At 36.5% G+C, this 19,175-nt stretch overlaps 1 protein-coding gene across 1 annotated transcript in view; it reads right to left on the reverse strand.

Moving 5' to 3' along the window:
• CEP162 (centrosomal protein 162) overlaps positions 1-19,175 on the reverse strand; it is a 44,454-nt gene that overhangs the window by 11,250 nt on the left and 14,029 nt on the right. Inside the window, exons 4-20 of the mRNA XM_080341826.1 lie at positions 18,808-18,994; positions 17,781-17,830; positions 15,475-15,590; positions 14,467-14,497; positions 13,951-14,073; positions 13,086-13,277; positions 12,833-12,914; positions 11,734-12,001; positions 10,610-10,877; positions 8,810-8,952; positions 7,781-8,008; positions 6,985-7,122; positions 5,946-6,058; positions 5,096-5,204; positions 3,117-3,243; positions 2,028-2,191; positions 434-538 (exon numbers count right to left, since the gene is read on the reverse strand). Of these exons, the coding sequence (XP_080197952.1) occupies positions 434-538; positions 2,028-2,191; positions 3,117-3,243; positions 5,096-5,204; positions 5,946-6,058; positions 6,985-7,122; positions 7,781-8,008; positions 8,810-8,952; positions 10,610-10,877; positions 11,734-12,001; positions 12,833-12,914; positions 13,086-13,277; positions 13,951-14,073; positions 14,467-14,497; positions 15,475-15,590; positions 17,781-17,830; positions 18,808-18,994 (2,444 nt within the window). The remainder of the gene's footprint in view (positions 1-433; positions 539-2,027; positions 2,192-3,116; positions 3,244-5,095; positions 5,205-5,945; positions 6,059-6,984; positions 7,123-7,780; positions 8,009-8,809; positions 8,953-10,609; positions 10,878-11,733; positions 12,002-12,832; positions 12,915-13,085; positions 13,278-13,950; positions 14,074-14,466; positions 14,498-15,474; positions 15,591-17,780; positions 17,831-18,807; positions 18,995-19,175) is intronic.

Genomic DNA, 19,175 nt, shown 5'->3' on the forward strand with positions numbered 1-19,175 from the left:
CATAGAATTCTAAGGTCTCTGCTCCTGCAGTTTTCACAAATCTCATAGGGATCCAACAATATTTAAACCTCTGCTCTTCAATCAGCTTGGTTGAAATTGACCATAATGTTAAGGGGTTACTGAACACTGACAAAAGGAGTCTTAGAAGACAAACAGCAAGGCTGTGTGTGCTTTTGCCCTCTTGCTCCTTTCCAAGAAACTTTAAACAGCTTTTTAATGTAAAAGGATTTAAAAATGGATATCAGTAATTAGCTTATTAGGAGACAGTAGCAAAAGAGTTCTTTGTAAGTATAATAAGTACTTGTCTTGAGCACAAGTTACTTTATCATAGGGCTTCATTCAATGCATTACATTTATGAAAGGGCTGGTAAGTGTTATAAAAGATCTTAACTGAAATAAAGGTTAAACAAAACACAGCTCTATTATTGCATACTTGTCGCTCAAGGTCCTGAATTCTTTTAGCATCTGCTGCTCTGTCCTGTGAACGTTTCTTCTGTTGCACACACTGATCTCCAGCTTCAGCTCTGAGCTTCTCAACCTATCCAATTTATGAGAAAATAAACTAAAATATATAGTCAGAGACATTGTCCTGTAGTACAAAAGTAAGAATTTAAGAACACAAAACATATTGCAAGTATTCTGCAGGTTAAAACCTGGTAATAGTAATTTCTGTACTATTTGATTCTTGAGGTTCTTAAACTGAGTTACAGCATCTTCAAGACACTTAAGCTGAGACTAGCCATGGAAATCTATAAGAAAACTTCAACTCTGGGACATTCTTGTCTTCATACCAGTACATCTGCTTCTTTCTGCCACACTTCCAACATGCAAGCTTCATTAATAAACTATAATATGAAGTACTACAGTACATTACATGAATTCAGGGTGAGGTAAGGAAATAGTTTGTTATTTGCAAGGCTGTGCTGTATGACAAGATACAGAAACAGTCAAAAAGCAACTTTACTTTGTGCCTAAATAAATGCTGACTCTTAGGTTCAGTGTAAGGAACTGTATACCTAACACTCTTGCATTTCCATAAAGTCTGGCCACAAAGACTCAAAGCCTTAACCTAAATTGAATTTCCTACCTTTATCAGCCACTATAATCACTGTACAGTGATATTCCACCTTGTACAGTTGGAAATATTCCTACCTTGATTTCTTATGTTGGCAATGTTAACATAAGTAATGCTTTTATGCCAGCATAGTTTGACTAATTTGATTGCTTATATGAAGTCAGAACTCTTCATTGTTTTTAAACACCCGTCCATCCTGGAGAAAATGCAAAAAATTTTCTTTCACAGCAATGATATGTTGATCAAAGTTCGATATGGTGGTGTTTAAGGGATCTCCTTCCCTGGCTGCTCCTTCAGAAGCACCCCCTTTCATCTATAATCTCTCCAGTAAAACACCATGAAAAAATGCCAAGATCAAATACATTTTATCACTGGTAAAACTCTTTATTTCTAGAAATCCTAGGTCAAATCTACTGACAAGCAGGCAATGTGAATCTCAGAACTATTCAAGATTCATATATTAGTTTTGGTTGCTTTATATTTTGAGCGTTTTGTTTTTTTTCTTCCTACTACAGCAACCAGAGAATTTTTTGTAAGAAAGAATCTAGAACCACTACTTAAGAGAAAAAAGTGTTGCCTAAGCTACCATGAAGTAAAGAGGAGGAAAAGAAAAATGACTAGAGGGATGTTGCAAGTTGTTAAGGTAACAATGTACTGCCTTTTCTTAGTCACAAATTTTGCAGGTTTTAAGGAAACATATTACTTTTGTTGCCAGAAGAATCATCAAGATGTCCAATAAAAGCAAAACCAGGTTACTACATTTTAAGCATTCTGCACTTGCAACTCTCACTGCATATGCAGTAATATCAATTTTGCATAGAAAGACTCCATGTTTGCTTTAAAGGTTATAAACAGTTTACATGTTTTTCTTGAAAAAAAAGGACTATTACGAAGGATGGAATTACATTATACTCATCACTAGAAAAGAAATAATTTAAAATTTCAACATCACCTCTAGTTTTAGTTTCTCAATTTCTTCTCTTGCATCTTTAAGACGGGCTGCATCCTTATCCAGAATATCTTGATTTTCTGCATACCACTGAAGTCTTCTTTTTAAATGAGCAATTTCCTGTTTGTATGATTCTTCCATCATTTTAAATTCATAAGACTTCTCATCTATAAGAATAAATTATCCTTAGTCTTATTAGTAGTTACGCATTGAAAAAGTAATTAGTCAACACTACCCTTCTCAGCACATCTAATATATTTACTAATCCTGTTATTGGCCCTGAAGTTTTAAAACCAGACCCTAATTAGGATTTTAAATGCAACATTATTTGAAAAAAAAAAAAAAACCAACCCAAAAAAACAACAACTTATTTCTCTCATACATAGTAGTACTCAATGGTTGACAGTTACCATGGATGGTATTTAATACAGAAACCCAGGAGGATCTATTCTTGATCATGTTCTAATAAAAAAATTTTCAGTAACAACGTGGATGACAATACAGAATATCTGCATAGGTATATATTGACCATACTCCTGCCAGTTATGGATCAAACATTTTGAGAAGAGACATGGAGGCAAATAGTACAGCTCTTAGTGCTTGATGCCTGATATTGGAAATAAAAGAGTCCAATTGCTGGCCCTCTCTCATTAAGAAAGCTAAAGTCAAACTGGAAAGAATTCTGAAAAGAATATTTTTAAAATGTCACAAGGCATCAGGTTAGAGGTAAAAAAATGGCAAGATCTAAACAGGAGACCAAGATGCAACACAGTAAATATTTTCTTATGAACAGAGTTGTTGTATAAATGGAATAGTCTGTTTCCCATGCCCAGCAGGAGACAGGCAAGAAATCAGACTTAATAGGCAACAACAAAGAGTTCGGCTGGATACAAGAAAAGGCTTTCGAATAGTGCCAAAGTACTGCAGCATGTCTAAACTTCTAATAAAAGCATACCGTGAAGGACAATACTGGGAAACGGTCTAGATGCATTTGGCTAAGTCATATTCTAATAAGAAACAAGTTTTAGTTACATGTTTATTTAGTAAAGCGCAGAGGAGGCAAAATTATTCAACAAAATGAAGGTGCTTTACCTGATGTGGATGCAATCTGCACTTTTGCTAAATCTCTCTCCTTCTTTGCTTGTCCCAAGTCTACCTGAAGAGCTTGCTTATCTTGTTTGAGACGTCTTATCTCTTCTTGTAATTTAGTTTCTTCCTTCTGAGTTTTAGAGGACATGGTAAGATAGGAGAAACTGAACGCACATTGTCATACCAAAAACGTGAACACGCTTTTAAAATAAAATTATTAAATCACAACAGTTGTGTGAGACCACAGCAGCAACCAGGTTTTTGTGTTTTGTTATTATTCTCAGGCCTTGTCGTAGCAAAGCAAGTGAAAACTTAAACTAAATATAAAAATATATACATATATACTTTATATATGTATATATAAAAATATATATACACATAATTGTCTCAAAAGCAGAAAATATCTGCGTTTTGAGAGGGTCACTAAAGAAAATCATTTCACTTATTTTTAAGACTGTAGCTTAAACAGACATGTGTATTGTCCAACAGTTCATCTTACTACATTTTATTTCTTGCCATTTTCTGCATGTTCTGTTGATATGTGATCACAAGTAAACTTCAAGACTAAGTAGGGGGAAAGGTTGCAGTGTCAGCCTCTGGAGAGGGAAGCTCTTGGTCCTGGGATCCACACGTACAGGCAGCAGCAACTGCAAGGTCTGAGATTTTGGGGCCAGCCAGTAAACAGACCAAGCGCCCAGGGCCGGTGATGGCCATCATGTGCATGTATTTGTGTTACTGCTCATCAACTCCAATACTGAGCTGCTCAACAGGATCAATCTGTTTGTGCTTCTTGTGTTTTCAAGAGTGCTGTTTGTATTTCTGTGGCATGAGCAAAGGCACTGTGCTCTGTGCTATCTGTGTGCCTGACCATGGTAGTGTTGTCTCTGTGTCTTTCTCCATCTTTGGATCTTGTGGTCAGTCTCATTACAGGCTGGACCTAAGGACAGGAAAGTGCAGCAGCAGTACCTGTGAGGTTGGAACTTGGGGAGCCCCTGGAGTCTTAAGAGCTCAGTCAGCTCTATCAGACCAGGAACGCCTCTGCTGGTCCTCAACCTCACTGGACACAGATCACAGAATCAATGTTAGGGATTGAAAGGGACCTTGAAAGATCATCTAGTCCAATCCCCCTGCCGGAGCAAGAACACCCAGATGAGGTTACACAGGAAGGTGTCCAGGTGGGTTTTGAATGTCTCCAGAGAAGGAGACTCCACAACCCCTCTGGGCAGCCTGTTCAGTGCTCTGGCACCCTCACTGAGAAGAAGTTTCTTCTCATATTTAAGTGGAACCTCCCATGTTCCACTTACCAAATAGTTAGCACATAAGATCCTCTTATCACATACCAAACTTGTCTTTGTTGTTATTGGGTTATTTTCCATCATCATTTATTTCCTTATTTATTCATTTTATTAAAAAAAAAAAAATAAAAGGAAGGAAGAAACAGCTTTAAATTTCTGGTCTATCAGAGGAAACATATACCAGAACAGTCTCTACTTGCAGGAAGCAGAACAATAGAAGTTTCTGAAAAAGTTTAATTTTAACATGAAGCTTACTAAATATCTAAATATCCTCCCTCAAAATCACAAGCACCTACAGAACTACAAAAAAAGTTACAGGAGTGAATAGCAAATGATTATTTTCACTCTAATGTTCTTTTCTAGAACTTACTTGGTACAGAGCGGGGATAAACACTCTTCCAGATCTGTCTTACGTGGGAAAGCTACAGAGGTATCACTACTTTCTGAAAGCTCTCACAGTGTATTCCAGAATGATCAGTAAACAGGGCAACATTGCACTTCTTTCAAGTGAATCTGTGTCTTAGGGGATTTCTTCTAGAGTTCACATGGTGAGACATTTGTGATACAGAAGTGTGGCAAATAGTAGGATCCTCTGCTACTTTCTTCAGTTACATTATTAGTCTATAGTATGGCTAGTTAAGTGATGTTTTTAAGAACACATGAAAACCAGTCTTGGTGTAGAGCTACCTGTGCTGTTCGAAGCTCTGACATCAGTTCTGTGAAACTCCAGTTTCTGGCTGGTTCAGAATTCTGCACAATCTGTGACTGGATATTATTAGTCTTCACTGTCTTTTCTCTAAACAGTAACAGCAAAAACATTTATACAAGGCAGTGACTTGGTGTACTAATAGTGGCACATACTAAAAACTAAATATAACCCTCCCCCAAATGGTACTACAATGTCAATCTGCGCAGACTTAAAGAAGCAACTATACAAGACATCTTTCTACAAAAAAAATTCACCTCACTTTGCACAAACTTGTTTGTTGGGACTACACGAGGGAGGGAAACAAAACCCACTCTGGCTCAGTGCAACTCATCTATGGCAGGGATTTGTAAGTTAGGAATATACAAAATTGCTAGGTTTTTTTCCTCTTTACTAGTATAGGATCCAAATCTTACAGCAGCTCGAGTGCAGCGAATCTAATTGTTCTTCCACTATGGGGATGTCTTGTCACCTCTGATTTACCCTGTACCTTACTGCAATATCAAAATATTTTGACGCATGAGCAGAGATGTAATACCAGAACAAGTGTAGCATGCATTACACTCTGATATGAATAAGAATACTTGAATTTTAGCATTGAAATAGTTCCCAAATGAAAGACTCGAGTCTTCCCACAAGTCTGCAAGAACACTAAGAATTAAATGCCCATTATCAACATAAACCAATACTCAAAAAAAGGGCCAAAACCACAAACCCAAGAAACACTGGAAAACATGCATCTAACAGACTCCACAGTCATTCTTTATAAATTAAAATAATAAACACAGCTCAAAACTCCAGAGATTTTTGTTAGTGTTTAAATATGCCTACCTTAAGGTTATTAATTCAGACATTAAACACTGATTCTCCTTATACATTCGTTCCTCATTTTTTTTGTTTTGGATCTGTAGCTCTTTCATTTGTTTGTATAACCTCTCATTTTCCTAAGATGAGAAAGACAAAGAATGTTCATAAATTACCATTTTATCCAGTTCAAAACCAATGGTCTATGATGTGCACAGTTTGCTTACTGAAAGAGTGGAAGCAAACACCAAATGTTTTATTACTAAGTTTCTGAAATAGATACCTACTTTCATGATTGCTTTATGCTAAAGTAGTATACAGTAGAATTCAATCTTGGCCAAGTGTCTGCTCACACTGGAGAACCCAGGCCAGTTCCTCTGCAAAGCTACCCCAACTATATTCTAAAAGCATATACATGGGTGGGCGCTGACGGAGCAGAGCTCAGCCTGCCCACACTCCAGTCCCACGGACACAAACTGTCCCCGATTCAGGATGTTCACAGCCAGACTGGCAAGACTTCTGACCTATACCAAGAAATGCTGCTGTGCACCAGCTGGGAGCTGGTTAAACTATCTTATTCGATTCTGCAGCTGCAAGTATTCAAAAGGATTATTAAGCTTGAATTATCTATTTCTCCAGTTGACTAAGTAATAAAAATCGGGCATACTTACAAGGTTTCGTTGAAATCAACTCCTCAGATCCTATGAAAAACATCTTAAAAGCGGAACCCTCTAGATTTCTGATATTGCTTAAAAATACTAGTTTTCTACTGCATTTGTAGCAAAAATTTTGTAGTTCTCTATTGGCCATAAAGTATTTTCCCAGTTCTCAACTGATAAGTCAGCATATTTTTACAATTTATAATGGTTACATGGAATCATGGAAAAACTTTGCCCAAACTAGACATGTTTGAAATACCTTTAAAAAAAATGCAATATGTTTGCCCTTCACACCTAAATTGCACCCACTTTTTTGATAGCAAGATAACTGTTTTCAACAGAAAAGTAGCAACCATTAAACAATTTTCTTTCTGAAACTGGTTAGAACACAGTTCTGTGTGGTGTACCTGTTGGTAACCTTGAATAATGACCTCTTGATCTTCAATTTCTTTTCGTATTTCTGCCAGTTTTTCTTCAGTGACAGGAGCTGTTGCTGTATGATGGGTCCATCTCTTTCCTTGAGACAGCTCTTCCATACTTCTCAACTTTCAGAAAGAAAAAGACACACAATTAATAATCAAATTTTGTTACCAATACGGAATTATCTACAAGACTACATTTTTATAATAAAAATAGGCCAAACTTCTCATTAAGATATGAGAGCACACCAATGAGCCAATCTTATTTTTGGAGTTTTACAGAAGCATTACAAAACAGATACGAAGTATAAAAAAGTTTGGGAAAAGTTAACGAAGTTTTAGCCTCTTCTATTCTTATGTATCTAGACAGGAGGTTATAGTGGAATAACCCTGGGAATATGCAATATAGGCAAAATACAACACTGAAAAATGGATCAAAAAATAAACAATATCTCATCATATAGTACTAATTATCTACATAACAACTGGTATCTGTTTATATATATATATTTATTTAGTTTTTTAGATAAGAGTGAGTTAAATCTTTGCAAAAAACCTTCTGCAGAACTCTCAAAACAGAAAACTAAAGGAACTTGGGAAAACGTAGTTTGTTGAAAAAAAAATTATGTCTTATGGATAATAAATGCAACAGTGGGGATGCATTTATAAACTAGTAGCACGTGTGTAAATCTGGGTTTTCTGCTCATTAACAACTTATAACATTATTCAATACTCAAAAAAAGGGCCAAAACCACAAGGGGTGGGATACAAGATGATGAAGTACCTTACTCTGAAGAATGTAATTTTCCTGACCCAACCGAGAAAGCTCTTTTTCATACTGTGTTTTCAGTTCTACCATCTTTGTCTCTATTTCTTTCTCTTTTTCTGAAACCGTGCTGGTCAGCTGTTGAATCAATTCACGAGCTGTGTTCAGGTCCTCCTCTGCAACTTGCACTCGCTTCAGCAAATATAGTTCTCTATCACGATTTTTGGTAGGAGAAAATGATAAATCCTAACGATGAGAAAAATTCAGAGAAACATTACACCAAGCCGATTGTTTACCAAAAATTCCACTCATCAGTTTTATTTAACTGGCTTGTCTGGCTCTTGGCAACCACACAATGTCCTTGAAAAGAAAAGAAAACAAAAAAAGCCCCAAACAACATTCTAATAGCAAAACATCCTGCATTTACTTTAATGAGCTACTTTATAATTTCCAAAATATGTCTGAGGAAAACAAGCCAAAAAACAATGAGAAACAAACACCTCTCATATGAGAGCCACTATCTGGCTACCAGAATTATTCTATGAAGCAACTGAGTTTTGAAAAGCGGTAATGACTTAGGTATTCAATTATTTTTTATATACAGTTTATAAGGAAGAAGGAAAATCTGTCATGGTTCTGTAAATCAAGTCATCTTGGAGAAGTCAGAAGATACTGTTAAATATTCAATGCAATGCAACTCCAAACAGTTGTGCTATTTAACAATCATAACAGAATATATCTATGAAAAGGTTTTATTTAGAATAAATAACTTCTACCACAAAATAGCAATTTTTAGAAATTAAGACGTATTCCAACTTTTAAGCATATAGAACCACCCAAGTAATAGAATTATCCACACAACTGAAAAGCCCTATGATTATACTTGCATATTTTAAAAGCAAAAACTATTATTTGACTTAAGGGAAGTCTTTATTTAAGATTTCAGCATTTGCCAATCTTGCGATAATTATTAAAAGTCTTGGCAAAATCGGCTTGCAAGCCAAGTGGTATATACTATAATTGGGAGCGTCACTGATTATTACTTACATGCTGATATTGCCTGCAATAATCCACAGCTTGGTGTCCAAGATTGTTAACAACTGATTGGCCAGACATAATTCTATTAATGCTCCCCTTTGAAGATGGTTCCTTTGTTGCAGATCTTATTATCCTAGTAGCAAACAAGGCTTCTTCATTTAGGCAGAAAGTAAAATAGAACAAAATTAAATACAGAATTTAATATGTCCTTCCAAAAAAATCTATTCATGTGATCTACCCCTTAGGCATAGTATTCTACAACTTGAATTCTGAATTAAATGTAGAATCTTGAGAGCAATGGGACATTATGCAAAATGTTGTAGTTTTTCTTTTGGGAAGGAATTAATGGCAAGATATAACAAAACCCAAAGGAACAACTGAAACAAGTAGCTGAATAATAAATCCTTCACGAAACAAGGTTTGCCTCAGTTCTCTGCTCAAGAAGTGGCCAGTTACCTAAGCATTCAGAAATACAACATATTTCAAGCTATGGTGAAGACACAGCAATTGTCAAAATGGACTTGAGGGCAGACAGCATACAAAGACAGGCAATGTCTATCGGTTGCATCAAATAGCAACTTGACTGGAAATTAAAAATCAGGGAAGTTCCCCCTAAAGGGTAACTAACATACATGAAACTATTCACACCTTAGTCTTCTGAAATACAGATGGTAACTACAACTGCCTATAGCAATGTAAGCCAAGAGCTCCTGCTCAGGAATGTTATACTTGAAAACAAACTGGCAACGTTCATTTCCCAAATCTGATACTTTCTACATTTCTCACACTATCTCCTCACAAAAGTGCTCTCTTGGCACTGATGATGAGGGGATTGCTTGATTCAATGCCATTCTCTCATCCCTGTGAGATTAACTTGTGAAGTAAGCTGAAAATGCTGCAGAGAACGGTTCTAACTAGAGAGGGAAGAAGAGGTTTGAACGAGGCCAGTGGTCTCATTTCTCAGGACTCATCCCTCACTTCACCACCTCCACCTGGCTGTAAACCCCCTGCTTCCCCAGGGAGCAGCACAGCAATGCACTGAGGAACTGTCTGTTGACAGCTGCTAATGAAGCATCTCCCTAAAATGGGCAACATAATCCTAAACTGCTTTTCCTAACAGTACTTGCAGGGCTTTTAAAGGCATTACATGTTAGAAGTGTGCTAAAACCTGGGCAACTGTATTTTCTCATGTCTCAGAGACAGCAAACATTGCCTTCAAAGACACTAAGCTGAATTATCTCAAGAAACTCTTCAGGCTTCACAGCAAAAATAAAGAAATTCAGTCCTTTACTTGCAACTCAGCTTTCACAAGACTACACAGGTATTCTCTTTTCCTTAGTATTACAGGAGACATGAGCAGAAAATAGGACTTTCTTGTTAGTGCTTTCTTTGTACTCTAGGAAAGCAAAGATAAATAGAAGCAGCTAAGAATAGGAATTCGCATCACACAGAAGTTAGTGTGTCAGTAAATTTTTGCATTTACTGTAAAGGAAAATGTAACTTGTAGATACTTATTGCCGAACGCCAGCTGCTTCTTGTTTTGGTCCTACCGATGAACAATAGGTAAGTCTCAAACATAGTGGTGGTATATGTTAGTGGAAATGAAACAAGACTACAGTGCAAAGCTTTATTTAAAAGTCTCTCCTCCAGTAACTTCATGCTGATACAGAAAAAACTCAGTACTTAATTGTGTTTGGGTTTAGATTTCTTCTATAACACTTGGAATTTTTTTTTTCCTCTCCTTAAATATGAGCGTGAACAGCAAAGCTCTCTGGCTCTTAAAATGCAGATTTCTTATGATAGAATTACCTTTATATCTCGCTCTATCAGCAGGACTTTTGGCTTTCACACTGGTCTTTTTGAAAGTTTCTGTTGGTGCTTTCTTTTCATTAGCTGTAAAAGACTGTTTTGAGACTGAAGTGGGTTTCCCATACCCAGAACTTCTAACCACCCCAGGAGGACCATATGAAGATTTCTTTTTATGTAATGATGCTGGACTTCTGATGTTCTTGTATGACACTGGTTTAGTTGTCACTGGTTCTGATCTCTCATTCTTCAAGGAACAAGACTGAAGAGCCTGTGATAGGGCACATTTGTTTAAAGTAAGTTGTAGGCTCTAGTGTGATCTTAAGCTTTCACTACTAAAAGAACATAGAACCAGTTACCAGAATTACACAGCTGTAAGACTTGGGGCAGAAGGAAGAATTATTTTTAACCATATTAACAGTATGTAATTTTACAGAACTTTTCTGCTTTGCAAACACACATAGTTCAAGTATTTTGTACTGGCTCCATTTAGTTGTTTTGGGAAGTTGTATTAAAATGAGAAGATTTCGGATTGTATAAATCTTGTTATGAAATGTTTGAGAGGATTCGAGAACATGCAAAACTTAGAGGATGTTAGGGGAAAGGATAAAAACTAGGTGTGAGATCACAGTGGATCAGATAGGAACAAGTGTGGGAAACAGAGGGAAAACAAGATTAAAGAAGCTGGTGACATGACCAGGCTGCTGGTCAGTACAGTTGTCTAAGCCCTACACTGATCACTACAGTCTCTCCTATATTCTTATTGAACTACTTCTAGCTGTTCTCTCCACAGATACAGTTTGTTCTCTGTGTTGGGCCTGTGTGTGTTACTACAGGTTCCCCCCAAGACAACGCGTGCTCAGATTCACTACTGGCTTGAGCTGGGGACGTGGAACCGCAGGAGCCTTGTGGGTATGGGGCTGGGACAGCAAGAATCCTGCTGGTCCCAAAATCCACTGGATTTGGCTACCTCTAACAATAGCAATAGTAACATGAATCCTTCAAGAAAAACAGCAACAGTCTCTCAATTTCTAAACATCAGAGCATAATTAAATGACCGGCAGCCTAAAAATATATACATTTTAAATGTGTTTCCACATAATAAAAATCTGGTTGATATTACTCACTTGTTTAGTTTTGTTGCCTTTTGGTGAAAGCAGAGAGTCTTGTGCTATTTTTTCTCTTAGTACATCAGGCTGCAATTCACTGGTCTGAATTTCTTTCTCAGTCACCTTCTGGTAGTTATCATCATTCACAGCTCTCTGCAGCAAGATGCTCTCTTCTCTGTTAAATTTTTCAAATAAGTTTGTCTCCCAAGCTGTGTTATTTTGGTGCTCCTTAGAGGGTGAGTGGCTGAAAAGGTCATTTGCTGTGCTGCCTACCAGTTTCACAGGACTACAAAAGAAAGGAATAACATCATATATAGTAAGACTTTTACCTTTTGCTTTTCTATCGCTCTGGAAAGAGTGGGCCATTTTTCCTCTAGGTATCAGCTGTAAAGACCGCTTGAATTTGAAAGAGCCACTAGGCTCCTTTTAAGAACAACATGCAGATTTATTTATACAGATTAACTCCTACTCTGTGGGAAAAGAGCTATTTCCCAGCAGTGACTTTTTGTGGAGGTACCAAACTCGGCTGCAAAATGAACACACACAAGCATGCAATTAATGCTACTAAAAAAATGAATGGTAATTTCTGCTAGGTGCAGCTACACAGTAAGTTCCCAAAAATCATTTGCTAAACATAACCTATTTCTGACAGTTCCAGGACTTGTGCTTTCTCTGTTAGACACAACAGTTGGAGCAAACTAGAAGGAGGTATGGAGCACAGGTTAGTAAGAATCACAAGATTAAGCAGAATAAGAAGATTTGATCTCAGACTATGGAAGCTAGGTTGAAATCTGTGTTGGGGGACAGGAAAGGGTAGAAGACTGGGAAAGCAGAGATCCTAGCTGTGGCAGCTGTGAGCGTGAGGAACACTCCTCCAGATGATTTGGCAAACATTGCTGCTTATCACTCGGACAAAGTTTGGGAATCCCTAGTCTAAACCAATTTACCCTGTATATTCATTTTACAATTTGCCACAGATGTCATAATGCCAGTGCAAGTCATAATGAAATTTCAGAATTAGGGAAAAGACAGATGAGTTATTTACCAAGTTGGTTTTCACAAATAGTTAAGGTACTTAAGTTATTACAATTCTTAAAATGTATTCTGAAATAAGTACCTTTCAGGCTCCACATCAAAACTTCTAATATTACATGAATGCCCTTTAATTGGTTTCATCAATTCTTCCACAGTAGGTAAGTCTAATTAGTGCAAAACAGTAAAAAAAAAATAAAGAAACAACATCAAAAAACTTTAAAAAAATATTTGTAAAAAGCACAACATTTAAAAATGTTTCATAAAGTATTAACGATATAACTAGTTCACTAATTTTACATGCTTGTACAGTACATGCCTTCCTTTGAGGTATTTACCTGATTCAATAGTTGACATGTTTTTTGGATAGATGTCATTATTTTGTGAAGCACCTTGCATTAAGCATTCTGAGACTGCCATTGCAGAATCCTGCAATTTTTGTTCATCAGTGTCTCCCAAAGACTGATCAATATGGTGGTACGCTTCATGTAGCGCTTCGATGTCACTAGTGGTTCGTCCATAGGAAGCGCCTGTGAAAAATGCAGGCTCATAAGAGATACTACAGGATTTTCTGTTTTGGGAAACATCCCACCGAAGCCCATGTTTCAGTTACTAGCTTGTTCTATTATGTGGTGAGAATAGTGATTTCAGTTATGAAAAAAACCCCAAACAATCTCATTTTTACTATAAACAGTTGCCAAGTTAATTAGTACATACAAAATAGTCTCATCTGCAGTTTGCATGCCTCTCCACCCCCCTCCCTCGCCTCAATATTTTAACAATACTAAAACTAACAGCATATGTGATATAACCATTTTAACAGATGCCATCAGAGCCATACTTTGGATATAAGTGGCATACACTGTGGTACAAAATTTGATAAGAAAATGTATTTTATAACTGTGTTCAATGCCGTCAAAGAATTTTAGCTATGATGAACAACAAAAGGAGAGGGTATTTAAAAATCAAACTGCAATGTCAAAAGCAGCTTTACAGTTACCAAGTATAAAAAGGTGTCTTTTGAGCAGAAACATTACTTTTTCCCTGAAATATTTTCTCCTCCTTTCAAGATTTGTTACTAAAAGCCATGTTCAGTGATAACCTAAGAACAATGAAAACATCAGAGCCATCTGTTCTACTAAAGAAAGATTTGGGTGTTTGGGTTTTGTTGTGTGTTATGTTTTGTTTTACAGCAACCCTCACCTGCTTCATTAATTTCAATTCCACTGACTTCTTCAGGTAGATCATGTTCACCTAGAGCTACATTTGATGTTTCAACAGCCTTTGGAAATTCCGTAGTTGAGTCTTGTGAATCAAGTAATACAACTAAAACCAAGAAGGTAAATGTTAAAGAAAACACAGCTCTCTTATTTATAGTCTGTTTACACTGAAAGTAGAAGACTACCAAAGCTCACTTTGATGTACTAAACATGCAAAAAATGCCATACAGATTATTCTAAATGCCACTAATGGTAAACTGATTAACTCTGATTGCAAGCACCAAAATCTGAGTGCTGACTAGATGTAGTAAAATAAAATACGACACTGATAATCACTTTGTAGTGCTAACATGTAGATTAATTTTTAACCGTTTTCACCCAGATTTTCAGTAGAACACAGTAAAATCAGATTAAAAACATCAAAGTAGTAAAAATCTGGTAAGAAAGTTTCAGAAAGTTACATTTAGTATTCTCCTACTGATCAAAGTTTATATTTTACCTTTAGCTAGCATGCCAGCATTTGCTTCTTCCTAAGAAAAATAAAGAAAAAATAATATTACTTTTTGAATTTCAGGGAAGAAAACCCACCATATTGGGATGAACTTTAAAAGTTGGTCCAAAACCTAAGAACAGTTCTTAAAACTTTGAACTAAGCACTTCTTGGTGCTCCAAGAACATGCATTTCTCCAAAACTCTCCTTAGGATGCCAAAAGGTCCTCAACATCCTGTACTCTACGAACCCTCTCACAAGTGATTTGGAACTAAGTGCTAGTCTGCATAAATGGAACAATATTTGTGTACCTCCCTGGTTGTCTTCTATTATAGTTTGACAAAAGAAAATAACGTAGCAGCAAGTACATTACACTTCAACTCTATTTGTTCTTTCCAGACATTTATTTTAAATATTATCTTAATAAACTCATTTTAAAATATTTTTTAAAAAGCTTTTATCTATTATAGATTAACATATGGTGCTCTATGGACTACTTTCATAAAAAAGCAAACCGGTAGGGTGTGCTCCACGAATGTGTCTGCTGTGCTCCAGCCACACTTGCTCCACATCCAAATCCCTGACTAAGCTACATGACAGTGATACCAACAGTCATGCAGAGTAGACTTTTGTTTCTCTGTCCAAAGTGCTCCTCTGTACAGAACTACCCCCCTCAGTCTGTGTCACCTGCTACTGTAGACATCACCTTAATAGCTCCAAGTGAGAGATTAATCACCACCCGTTCTGTGGGTGAGGCTCCAACCAGAGCTCATCATTTGTACACTCCACAGCTCTTAATTCAAAGGAGTAAGCAGGAAACCCTGTCAAGAACTTAATCCTTTCAGTTGATTTATCACAGGAAAGTGGATACCCTTAATCAAACAAGGTAGTCCCAAAACCACTATATTATTTTCTTTCAGACAGTATATATTATATAAAGGTTTACTATATTTACAGTTATCCATTGCAGAGCTTTTACAATTCATGCAAGTCATATAAATGTTTAGTAAGTCATACCTGTTGTTGAGGATTTAAATCAACTCCTGACATGATGTTTTGATTCACCTGACTTCCCTCAGTTTTTGAGACAGGATTATCATCTGTTTCTTCTTCAAAATCTTCACTGTAGCTGCCTGAAAAGTAAAATAAATACCAAGTAGAATGAATATTCAAAGAAGATCAAACAGTAAGAGACAGCTATTTCCTCTTCCTCAATCTCTTGTCTAAGAAAAGCTACTGCCACTATTACTCCTTTCACAAAAGCAACAGAAAGGTTGAGAAATTGGGTGAGGTACTAAAACTCCAGTAAAAGTCACATGTAATCTCTCTAAATTCAAATTAAGTTTGTCTTATGATCAGATATACTTTACCTCTGCCTCCTCAAGGTGTACTTTAATTGACCCCTTTTATTCCATCACTTTCTCTCACTTAGGGGTGAAATGATGCAATTTTCCCCCAGTAGACAAAGCACTCTGTACATCCACCTTGACAACTCCAGCAGTTTTTGGGCTCAGAATCTGTAATTCTGCTTCCTCTAACCTGCTTTGGTGACTCGAAAGCCAGCCTCAAGAGTAAGCATCATTGTGTGTCAGAGAATGAATTTTACAAGCAAGCCAAATGCTTTTCCTTCAGCTACCCAGATCCTTCCACAAGTTCTCATTCCCTGTTGCCCTATCTCCTGTACTCAGCCCCTGCAGCTCCAGGCTTCAGTGGCTGCATTATCTTTATCCCTTAAATCAGGGGTGTCAAACTCATTTTCACCAGGGGCCACATCAGCCTCGCAGTTGCCCTCTAAGGGCCAAATGTAATTTTAGGATTGTATAAATGTAGGAGTAGTTACATTTATATAGTCCCTTTTTACATCCTGCCTTAAATGTAGCAGCATTGCAAACCCTTGGTTTAAAATGTGTTCTTTCTAACTCATATGTAAAAAACAATATGTAGAAAGTAACTATATGAGCATTCTCTTTGGTTTTAGACATGAGAACAGCTGAAAACAGCTCTCATACTGACTGAAGACATACACGATGCTTACAATATTCCTGTATATGTGTTATCTACAATTTCTTCTGTTATTTCACAGCAAAGACTAAACCAAACCATGCAAAGCACACAGAGATTGGTCATTCCAGGTATTCCATAGAAACAGTTGTGCTAAAAATCAGAGGTATCAATTTCATAAGACTGACCATAACAATCAAGTAATTTCAACCTTCCCATCCACAAAAAGGCTACCAAATTGTTGTAGCATTTCTGCTGCAACTATCACAGTCTCTTGCAATCTACAGAGTAATCAATCTTGCAAGGAGAAAAGATTGCCTGTGATTAAGGTTTACAAATATAGTCTTTTTATATTTGGGAAGTCTGAGCCTGACAACAGTACTCCTCAACAGTTCAGCTAAATATATAAATTTGAACAAACAATCTGTTGATTAAATTACAGGAATACACTCTATTATATGTTAGCAATGAAGAGTGAAATAAAAGAGAGGACAAGTGAAAGACAAATACCATGGAAATTCAGGAAAGTGATCAGGTAAGAGTAATACTGCTGATTACAGATATCAAACTCAGGTATGAAAAGATATACAGGTGACAGTTGAGATGTCAGAGTAACTCAAACATTAAGATGTATTTCAACATCGGGGTCAACTTTTTCTTCAGTTTTTGATTGACAGTTGCTTGAGGTTTTTTGCTGTTCTTCTTTTAGATATAGGTGACAACAGACTAAAAATCCACTTTAAAACAAAAAAGTATAAACAAAAAGCAAACCCCTGAAACCCTCTGTCTGAACAGCAGCTGCAGCACTGTAATGCAAAGGCAGATGAAAAGGCCAATGTGAGAACTACAGATAAATGCAAATCATTAATATGAAAATTATATTAGCTTTCAGATAAATAAAAGCTATACCTACAATGGTCAGGGTGATACGGGAATAGAAGTTAATCTGTTTCCATGTTCCTCAGAACAAAAAAGTTCAGTGAGGATGCTGGGCTGTCTTGTGAATCTGAAACCTAGAGAGTCAAGTTTCCTGACAAGCTCCAAAGGCAACACGGAGAATAGAACAAGCCATGAGACTGTATTACAACTTTCTCTTTCTAGATCTTGAACTTACATCCCACTACTAACAGGAAGATCCTGCACTATCCTTTGACACCCTGCTGTGACATTTTCTGAAGATTTTGCATTTGAACTGGAGCACTAATCCACAGCTTTCATTTCTGTTATTCTGTTTAATGAGGTTCTTAAAATTCCTAGGGTACACATGGAAAAAACCAAAACCCAAGAATTTTCAAATTAACAATTTAGAGAGAAGGTATTACCAGATTTCTCTTCATGTGTGGATTCTTCACCTTTTTCAGTTTTTTCATTTCTGAGAAACAAAATGAAAATTTTACTCTCTTCTTAGACAGCAAAAATACATATTTTTTTTCTCTAATTCCAAATTTTGATGGTTCTTACAATTTACAACAAAATAAAGAATCTGGATTTGTCCATCATATCAAATCATAGGTAAGGAAGGTGGATAAATATTTATTTTAGTAATTGCTAACATTTAAGTTTTTACAACTGTCCATAGTTAAAACTCTCAATCTAACTCTTAAATCACTCCCTTTCTGCATTCCTTCCAACATCTACATTTGCTTTTAAAAGAAATTTTTGTCATCAGGTTTGCTTCCTGTTCTGACCTTCTCATTCTGCATTAAAAAACCCCAACCAAACAAACCCCCAATATCTCTCCTTAGTTTCCCCTTTTCCTGTAAAGTTAATGTTTTGCCCTTACCTAAAACTCTCTGGAATTCTGACCCTCCAACTGTTTTCATATTGGAAGTTTCCTTTGCACTCAGCATTTTTAGCAACAGCAGCCTGAATTACCCCATTTTTGTCACATATGTTTGAGCTTATTTTCACATAACTGATTATACATGGATCATCCTAGTCTATGGAGATTTTGTATCTCTCCTCCAGATTCCTTTGAAACACCATGTCCAAGGAGACACAGAATCTTTCCTGATCTACTTCCTTGTCATTATCCACTGTTAACTTTTCATTTAGTTACACTTTACAATGAAGAATGTTAAATCAACTTGTAATTATTGAGCTATGAACAAGAGTGTGTAGCCGTGTCCACTCATCACCAAGTCATGCTCTCACATTATTCCTTTATTTTATTTATTAAACTCAGTTGAGTCCCCAAACCAAATCAATCAAACCACAACAAACAAACAAAAAACTGACTGAAATCATACAGTATCTTGTCCAACAAAATTTCAGTGGCCACGGTGTTCAGATACCCACGTCACATGTGACCAGTAATATAGCCCACAACTTTTCTTCCCTCTGAATTACCGTACAAACGGTGCTAGTAATACAGAATCATGGGAATCCAGGTCTTTATTTAGTCTTGAATAATCAATAGTAGAGGAAGCTTCTTGTTCAAGTTTGGCAAAGAAGATCTCTTTTTCTTCTTGCTCTTCCAAGGTATCCAATCCAACTCCCACACCACTTTGATTAGGCCCAGAAGCTAAAACCGAGTCTAAATTTCAAAACAAAGAATAAACTAATTATGTCTGTGTTGTATGTCCACATATGATAGTCACAATAGTTAACAACTATGGACTGACGCACAAAATATTAACAGTATCAAATAATCATAAGCTAGTACCAGGAGCCTTCAGCTCACGAGATGTAGCTGACAGAAGCAAAGAATCCTGACT

Source organism: Nesoenas mayeri, assembly GCF_963082525.1.
Source record: "Nesoenas mayeri genome assembly, chromosome: 3".
Lineage (NCBI taxonomy): Eukaryota > Metazoa > Chordata > Aves > Columbiformes > Columbidae > Nesoenas > Nesoenas mayeri.